A 9,861-nucleotide genomic window follows, 5' to 3' on the forward strand; every position below is an offset into this window, starting at 1 on the left:
GTGGTTAATTTGCATATCGTGCTGATTAGCCAATGGGAGGCATAGCAAAGGTACAGTTAATTACCATGTTTGTCTATTATTAGATAGAACTAGAGGCCCAGTGCATGAAATTTGTGCACTCAGGGGGGGGTCCCTCAGCCCAGTTTGTGCCTTCTCACAGTCCGGGAGCCCTCAGGGGATGTATGACTGATGGCTTAGGCCCATGGGGAGCGGGCCTAAGCAGTCAGTCATAAATCCTTAGAGCTGCTGTGGAGGCAAGAGAGACTCCCGCTACTGTCGCTGCACTTGCCAGCCATGAGCCCAGTTCAGGGCTTCTGGCTGAGTGGAGCTCCCCCTGTGAGAGCACACTGACCACCAAGGGCCAATTCCTGCATTGAGCATCTGTCCCCTTGTGGTCAGTGTGAGTCATAGCAACCGGTCATTCTGCCATTCAGTTGATTTGCATATTAGCCTTTTATTATACAGGATGAGGTCTGGCTACACAGAAAATAATCCAGTGAAAGAAGGGAATAAAGGTATAATAAAAATTAAATGGGGCTGCCGAAACCGGTTTGGCTCAGTGGATAGAGCGTCGGCCTGCGGGCTAAAAGGTCCCAGGTTCGGTTCTGGTGAAGGGCATGTACCTGGGTTGTGGGCACATCCCCAGTGGGAGATGTGCAGGAGGCAGCTGATCGATGTCTCTCTCTCATCGATGTTTCTAACTCTCTATCTTTCTCCCTTCCTCTCTGTAAAAAATCAATAAAATATATTTTAAAAAAAAAATTAAATGGGGCTTATTTGTTGAAATACAATGTCCTAGGGGAAGAAAGATCAATTATCAAAATAAGGTATTAATCAAATAGTTATTTAAGTACTATAGGATGCTCCAGGCATTATATATACCTAAAGCAGCTGGCTTGCTCTTTTCAATCAACCACATCTTCACTCTGTTTAAAAGACATTTGAGGTATTTGTTCATTGAATATTTCAGTATCAATTATAAAGTCTTAAAGGGTCATCATGAAGATTTAGTAAGCATAGATCAGAAGGAAGAATGACAAGATAAGCGAAGATAAATATAAATTTATTAATATCTGCTAAATAGCTCAATGACTTATGCAATATCTGAAAATTTCCTCATGTTTTGTTACGGTATATGAGGGTTGGTCAGCTATGTCCCACAGGCCAAATCTGACTTCCTGCCTGTTTTTGTAAATAAAGTTTTATTGAAATACAGCAATGTTTATTTCTTTATGTATTGTTTATGACTGCTTTCACATTTGCTATTGCAAATAGAGTTGCATAGTTGGATTTCAGTAGCAACCGCATGGCCTACAAAGCCTAAACCATTTACTTTCCGGTCCTTTGCACAAAGTTTGCTTAACCTATAACATCAAATGATAGTCTGCATCTTGGCCAATCATCTTTCAGTTAAACACTTCATGTGAAATTCTTTATGGACTCATTCAGAATATCTATTATCCACAATTTCCAGTTCTTCCTATAGAAATATTATTCTGTGTAAATTACCTCTTGGACATTGTTTTAACCCTTTATAACAATACAGTTTGAACATTTAACTTCAAAATACTGAATGGCTGATTTGAAAGATTTCTATATAATATGCATTGATCTATACCCTTTTATATAGAGGACTGGAGAGCATCAACAGATTTTGGTATCTACTGGGAGTCCTGGAAACATTGCCCTGCAGATACCAAGAGACAACTTAAGTTTCTGTGGAGTCAAAAATTATATGTGGTTTTTGGACTGTGCAGAGTGAGGGGAGATGGGGTTTGGCACCCACAGCCCTTACATTGTTCAAGGATTAACTGCATATACTTTTCTACCCCATTCTACTAAGATCAACTTACACAGTGGAAGAATTTGATTCCCTATTATAATATTTTAAATACTAGTTAACTTGTAATAATTTTTATGTAGTCTTTTTAATCCCAAATTCTATTTTCCTAACCAGATCTCATTTTCACTCTATTGAATATAAAATTGACAACATTTTCTTAATATGTTTTAAGGTTGTCACTTAGCAACTTCATTAATGATATCAACATCTTATGGCATTGTTTAGATTTACCAACTTAGTTGAGTCCATGAAAGGACATTAGTTTAGCAAAGATTCAAATATGTTACATATTTTTATTCATAAAGAAAGCAGCACTACTTCCAGGATGTTCAAAAAGAATAGGAATTACTATGAAAGAGAGTTGTCACCATCTCTTGTATTCAAAATGAATGTGAACAGAACATATATAACAAGTGAAATAAAGTAAAACAAATCAGTTTTGAATGATCAGAAGGAGACATATTACTTGTCACCACTGATTCAAAATAATATTGTAATATTTGAATTAATCTTGGAGAAGGGCATAAACTTATTCTGGTAAAAAAAAAAATGAAATTCACAAACCAGTATGAATTGAACCACAGGAAGTCAGCATATTTCTAGAAGGAAAAATGTAACTGCTTTTGTTTGCCAGGCCCTGCTAAGAAAGAGAATTCTTCAGTATTTGAAATGTGTCTGATTGCATTACTAGTACTTGTCCAATGATAGTTTTACCATTTTTTACCAGTGTGGTTGAAATTACCCCAAAAATGAAACTAATTTCTCTGGATGAATATTTATATGCATACTACTAGTAAAACAGTTAAAATTTTTAGCATTCTACAGTTTACAAATCACTGTGGTATTTTTTAATCCTTAAATTCTGTTATTGGAACAAGATTCCTGAGTGTATTTTAGTAAAGAGAGACAAGTGCACAAATTACATACTATCCATCTAGGCAGGTTTTTATTAAACTTTGCCTGATGGTGGAATAGTTCCATTTATAAAACTCTGTACATCAAAGGGCTTTGAATTTGACCAGGCTGTCCATTAATTGATCTCTGAAAAAGTTAAGTGGGCATTTAGTTTTAGCTACTGTATTTTACAACACTAAAAAGAAATCCTCAGGAAACCCTGTAAAGGTAGGTGTATTTTAAAAGCAATGGTATTCGTTTGAAGAAATAGGATCAGCTGCAGGATGCACATCTACTTAGTGGGTATAAGTAAGACTAGAGCCATGGTACCTCTTGATTCTCAGGCCAGTACATCTTCCAAAATATCATGAACTCAATCTTTATATAGACCAAAAAGGCTCAGTGTTTAAGAGCACGCGTCTTGAAGTCCAACAGCCACTGTTTGATTCTTCATTTACCCATATATGCTGTTTGAGCTCACTATGCCTCCATTTTCTTCCTGGGGAAAAAATTAGTAAAATAAAATCAGCTTTGTGATCAGAGATAACAGCATATGGCATTCACTAAATAGCCAGAAAATAGTCAATATCATTAGAGAGAATACTTTAGCTCAATTATACAGGTCTAGTTAGCAATTTTGTCTCACTTCTCTGGTTATTATAAAGAAAGGACATTTTAACCTTTTTTGTCACCATTCCCTACTTCAAGCATGTCAAACTCATGTCCCGCAGGCTGCATGCCTCGTTTATTTGGCCCATGTTAGCCTTAGAGTTTGACATGCTTGCCCTATTTGTATCATTGCAGTGCGGAGAGCCAGCATAAGGGTGCTACAAAATAAGAAAGAGGTTCCACCTTACAACTGTATTTGGCTATAAATATATAGACATTATTATTAGCAAAGATCCTTAATAGAGTCAGCAACTAAGACAAGAAATAGAGTGTAATCATTGCTGTGTCTGGTTATTGCTGGTTATTAATCACAGTTTTAATTATTTATAGGAATGTTTAATGAATCTATCTCTATTCCACAGAGGCTATTCATGAACCAGGAGTGGGGTGGGAAAAGGCATCCATTTCTAAAAAATAACATCTGAGACTCTTTCAACTGTCAAATTGTTTCAGTTCTTTTCTATTGCCTTAAAAAAATCAAATAGATGAAGAGGTATATAATAGTCTCAATGACCTTATCCCTATCCACCTTCATCCCAAGCAAATGAAAGCTACTAGAATAAGAAGGAATGGCTGAATTCTTAAACCAGATTTTTAGTAGAAACAGATACCAAGTGATGAGCTCCCAAAAAAAGTTCAAATTCTCCCTCTTCATTCAGTACAAATTCCTAATTATTTTTTTAACAATATGGATAGATTTTTTTTTAACTTTAGCAGATGTACAATGTTTTTTGCTAAAATGTTTAGCTATTGGAAGGAAGCCAAGGTAACTATAGAGAGGAAAATTTCTTAATTTGGGGGAAAGAGAGGCACAGCCTCAAGAAAATTCAGTTATATACACATATATGTAGATGTATGTGTATTTATATGTGAACAAAACACAGGCACTTAATTAAATACAGGTATCTAAAGCTAATTATCCAAAGACTTACATTTAATTTAATTCTTGACCCTATCCCCAGCAATGTTATGATACTGAACTGGTTCCTTAGCCTGTTTAATTATTTAATGAGAACATTAATACTTATACTGCCCATCTGGTAACATTTGAAATAGTTTATGTAAAGCCCTTTCTGCTGTACAAAGCAATACATTTGAATAAAAGATTTTGCTGGGTTTTTATCTATGCAAAGAAATAATCAGAATTCTAAATATTTGCCTTAGGTGATCCGGAAGGGAGAAGTCAGCTGCTGTTGGACCTGCACACCATGTAAAGAGAACGAGTATGTTTCTGACGAGTACACCTGCAAGGCGTGCCAACTGGGGTCCTGGCCCACTGATGACCTTACAGGTACTAGTACGTGTATCACAATGTCAGCATAGGTGTAGCTCTCTCTTAAACAAACAAACAAATAAATAAACAAACAAACAAAAAACCTGAAGAAGACACAAACATGGGAGGAGAGAGTCATATCAACAAGCATTTTTCACCTTGATGGCCTTGGTGTATGAATTTCCTTCAGAACAGAAACCTCCCCAACACCTGGCTAATTGTGAAAATCTATAGATCTTACAGAGAGATTGGCTTATATTCCCACCCTTCCCACCAAACTAGATCAGAATCCCCAGGTTTCCATGGCATCAGGAGGATAGTCTCAGAAATTTCTATGCAGGACCCCAGGTTACTGTCATTTGAGGAGGAAAGAGCTATTGGCCAGGAAGAAACTAAGATAGGTCATGACATATCCAAGAGTAAAAAGGTTACACAGAATTGGGTAGCTATTGATCTAAAACTCTTTGTTTCTCTTAGTGATTTTCCTTCATCTAAACCAGGGACTTCCAACTAATGAGTTTTTAAATACTCTCAGCACAGGGCATGACTGATGTCTGATTGTTTTCTGTTTAGTTTTTTAGGGAGTATGGTAGGGGGTGTTTGTTTTGCGTTACTTTGGTTTGGGTTTATTTTCTGCAAAAGATGTTAAGGAGTGTGTCATTGTGTTCTAAAAATTATACTTCTAATTTTTACAATATAAAAACAGCATATGATAGCTTTCATCTTTCTTTATAATTTATTCAATGTATGTTATATGCCTTTTTGCCTCACTGAAATAAAGATACAACCTCTATCTTAACTTAATGAGGGAGGCAAAAAGATAAAAATACGATTCCAATTAATTAACAGATTTGTGCAAATAGGAGTATGAGGAGTGGTCCTATGAGACTAAGTTTTCAAAGAAAATAGATTGAAAAACATCTCTATGCTTCATTTATGTTGAGAAAATATTTTTAAAATCCAAACTACAAGATGGGACTGTTGAAGTGGTCATAGATCTAGCTTAATTTTATAATTTTCATCCACAGCCCTTATTACAAACTATGTAGATTATGGTACAGACAAAATAAATTATTATATACTTGGATATTTTTTAAAAATCTGGATAAGAGGGCCCACCACGTGTTATGTCAGGTCATCAAATGGTTTTAAAATTAAAATGTATTTAACACAGCTTTAGGCTAGAAGATTATAGCATCCTCAGTGTTAATCTCCATTCCTCACAGGACAAGGAACTATTCCTGGTAGTTGTGTTAGTTTATTCCAAAAGCCTGGTTCTCAAAGTCCTGAGATCCTGGGCCTTTTGAGACCAACTCACATTAAAGCTTTGTTTTCAGTGATTGGTATTTATACAGAAAACGTTCCTTTTCTTAAAAAATAAAAAAAAAATCTGATTTAATGCAATATCTAAGTACCATGTGTTAGCATTTGAATCCTATTTTTTACTATAGGACAATGAGCTTTCTGATACTCTTTTTAAAAAATATATTTTATTGATTTTTTGCAGAGAGAAAGGGAGTGTGATAGAGAGTTGGAAACATCAATGAGAGAGAAATATCCATTCAGCTGCCTCCTGCACATCTCCTACTGGGGATGTGCCCACAACCAAGGCACATGCCCTTGACTGGAATCAAACCTGGGACCCTTCAGTCCACAGGCCAATGCTCTATCCACTGAGTCAAACCAACCAGGGCCTTATATATCCCCAAACCAACTCAGTGCTGAACACATAGCCTTCAATAAATTTAGTTGAATAGATGAACTATTCAACTTGCATACACACACAGTAACATGTCAGAAAGAAAAAATGAACATGATTGGTTTTTGTGGGAGGGAAGTGAGGAGCAGTATTGTGGTCTTTACTTTTCTACTATTTCTTTCCTTTTTTCAAATTTCTAATTTCAACATGTATTGTTATTAAATTGAACAACTATCTTGCCGATTCAACTATCTGCATGGTTAAGCACCTTGAAAGTGAGTATAATATTTCTTGTCCTACATTTTGTAAAACTATTCTGCTGACAGTGGACATGGTCTGCTTCCATATTCATTCAGCAGAAAAAATATGTCTCCTTATTTGCATTATAAAATACATGGTAGAGAAACTGAGATTGAAAACCAGATGTGGTTCTTATATATATTATCATCTTATTAGAAGAGAAACATTAATTTCCTCCTCTCTTGCTCTCTCTGTCACACACAGAGACATACATAAACACACACATATGTATAGAAAATTGTTTAAGTAATATAAAGTAAGAGAATGAAAATATTAGGAAAGATATAATTTAAATGTGTGGCTATACAAGATCTCTCTGAAGGAGTGAAAATTAACTGAGACTTAAATGTTACATAGAAATAGCTAGCGAAAAGAGTCATGGGAAGAGCCTTTCTGGCTAAGGAAGAAGCACATGTGAAGGTCTACATATGGGGAAGCAAATGGGAAAATGGTGTCAGAAGAGATCAGAAAGGCCTCAGGGGCTAGGTCAAATAGAGCCTGTAGAACATGCCCAGGATATAAGTACTTATTATTAAATACAAGGAGAAACACATGATTGTGTGTATACCTTTAAAATATTATTCTAATTTCCATGCGGGAGAATAATTTGGAGAGGGATAGAAAGTGGGATCAGGGAGACCAGTTGGGTGATTACCGCAGGTTGGCACTGCAGGCAAGATTTCTTAGTGTCCTTGCCTGAACTGTGCATTGGAAAATTTGAAATAGACTTTGGAGTAGAATCAAGAGGATATACCGATGAATTGGCTGGAGTAAATATTAAGCAAGGCTACCAAATAATCTGCCTTGAAGGCTGGAGAAATAAGTGCATGCTTTCATAAAAATAGTTTGATTTTAAGCAAGATCACTTTAAGATATCGTTGAGCTTTTCAAGAGTGAATTAATTAATTTAACAAATTAAGGCCTTATAGTTTGTTCCAGAAAATGTAATAGGAACTGGAAATATAAAACGTAAAATACAGTCTACATTTTCAAAAAACTTATAATCTAGTGGGAGAAAAGCATCTACACTGGTAATATAGTATATTAAAGGCTATAGGTAAAAATGAACGAAGTGGTATGAAAAAATAGAGGAGGGCCTACCTAACCCTGAAGAATTTGGGCAAGTTTACTCTTGAGGCATAATCTTGGAGCTCACGTAATGCAAAAGTGCAGAACATCTTAGAAAGTGGGTATCAAGGCTATGAATGGACCATTCTTCTCCTAGTTGCCCCAACCAAAAATCATCGACTCTTCCCTAATCCTGAGCACCTTGTCTAGTCACGATCACACCTGGCTGTTTGAATTGCTAAATATTCTTACTCCCTCTGCTCCCTCCATCTGTACAACTCTTCCCTTGAGTATGTTCTCCTCCTGTCACAGTTGGCTATTACAGTAATTTCCTAGTTTATTTCCCTACTCCCAAATTTATACCACATGCCTCTAAGTCTACTATTCATCTTGCTACTAGATAATGTATCCAAAATACACAGTTATCCCTTTTATTTCATTGCTCAGCACTTGCCAGCATTTTCATATCTCTATAGATATACTCCAAGTATTTCAACATGGCACACAAAATTCCCTATCTCCCATTCCTCCTATGACCTTTCCAGTGTCAATCACCACCACTTTGTAACTTTCATTTTCATTCTAGTGTAAAGGGCTGCTTTTGCAATTGTGCTTGTAATTGTCATCTACACACAGTGCTATGTGGTTCTTCCACATCCATATATGTGTTTTCTTTTCTGTCCACAATGTTCTTACTCCCTGGCACAGAGGTAGCACTTAGTCAGTGTGTGTCAACCTGCAGTAAAATGATGGGGAGAGTACAAATGAGGACAAAAGTAGGAATTAGGACCATCCAATGATTCTAGCCTTTAACCAAAAAGTTTGGACTTTATCCTATAGACAGTATGGGGCCAGTAGAGGTTTTTCAGCAGAAGAAAGAAATGATTCCTCTAGCTATGTGTGTATTTGTGACTGTGTGTATGTATGTGGGGAGTGGGAATAAGTGCAAACATGGGGAGATCCCCCCATTGATATTACGTGAACTTTAACATTTAAGTGAGATCTAGAGCACTTTTCCAAAGAGCCTATGGCTGTTTGCAATCCTATCTCAGTGACTCTGATGCAACCTAACAGGTCACTTGGAGCTGCTAGCCAGACTGCTCTGATGGCTGCAGCTATCCTAAAAGCCACCATAGAGATGCCTGGGCTAGCTAGCTTCAGTAAGCTTTTCTTCTACCCACTTGGCTTATAGTTACCTCTCTTCAGCCTACAACATGAGAGTTCAGATCACCTTTGGGTCAGTGCCCTCAGTGTGGTAATAGTAACTAACTCATAGATTATGCTTCCTGTGTTCCAGGAACTGCTTAAATATCTTACAAATGTTAATTAAATTAATCCCAACAAAACTGTGTAAGATTGTTAGCACAGTTAAGAGATCTGAACCCACTTAGATGGAATACTTATTTAGAAAAACAACTAGGAGTGGCCATCAACTGACATTACTGTCTTTATATTTATCTATAGACTTATATAAATTCTTAGGAAGATGTCTGAAATGCACTGACCAGTTTGGCTCAGTGGATATAGGGTCAGCCTGCGGACTAAAGGGTCCTGGGTTCGATTGTGATCAAGGGCATATACCTTGGTTGTGGGCTTGTTCCCCAATAGGGGGCGTGCAAGAGGCAGCTGATATATGTTTCTAACTCTCTATCCCTCTCCGTTCCTCTCTGTAAAAATCAATAAAATATTTGTTTAAGAAGAGAAAAATGTCTGAAATGAAGGTTACCTACTGATAAGAAAAGATGTTTATGAGTGGTGGGATGGTGGGTTACTTTTTCATACACATATATATGTGTGTGTAAACATATATGCATATAATTTTGCATTATATTTTAAGGATGTGTTTTCATCAATAAGCCATTAATATGAATTTTAAGCTAGCCATAGTCTTAAAATCCATCATAAACTAGCAGGAAGCAGGGACTCAAAGTTGAGTTAGAAAGAGAAAGGAAGAGAATCTGGCATGAAAACTAGAAAGAAAAGAAAGAAAGAAGATTATAAAAGGACGATGAGAGCAAAATAGACAATGTCACGACTACTTCACCTTATTTTCATTGAGGACATCAAGTAGCTATTACTTATTTAACAATCACCAGATATTTATGTTAACAGTGA

At 36.3% G+C, this 9,861-nt stretch overlaps 1 protein-coding gene across 1 annotated transcript in view; it reads left to right on the forward strand.

Moving 5' to 3' along the window:
- Positions 1-9,861, forward strand: part of GRM5 (glutamate receptor, metabotropic 5) — a 432,533-nt gene that overhangs the window by 352,838 nt on the left and 69,834 nt on the right. Inside the window, exon 7 of the mRNA XM_006759764.1 lies at positions 4,571-4,697. Coding sequence (XP_006759827.1) covers positions 4,571-4,697 — 127 coding nt within the window. The remainder of the gene's footprint in view (positions 1-4,570; positions 4,698-9,861) is intronic.

Source organism: Myotis davidii, unplaced genomic scaffold, assembly GCF_000327345.1.
Source record: "Myotis davidii unplaced genomic scaffold, ASM32734v1 scaffold657, whole genome shotgun sequence".
NCBI classification, from domain to species: Eukaryota; Metazoa; Chordata; class Mammalia; order Chiroptera; family Vespertilionidae; genus Myotis; species Myotis davidii.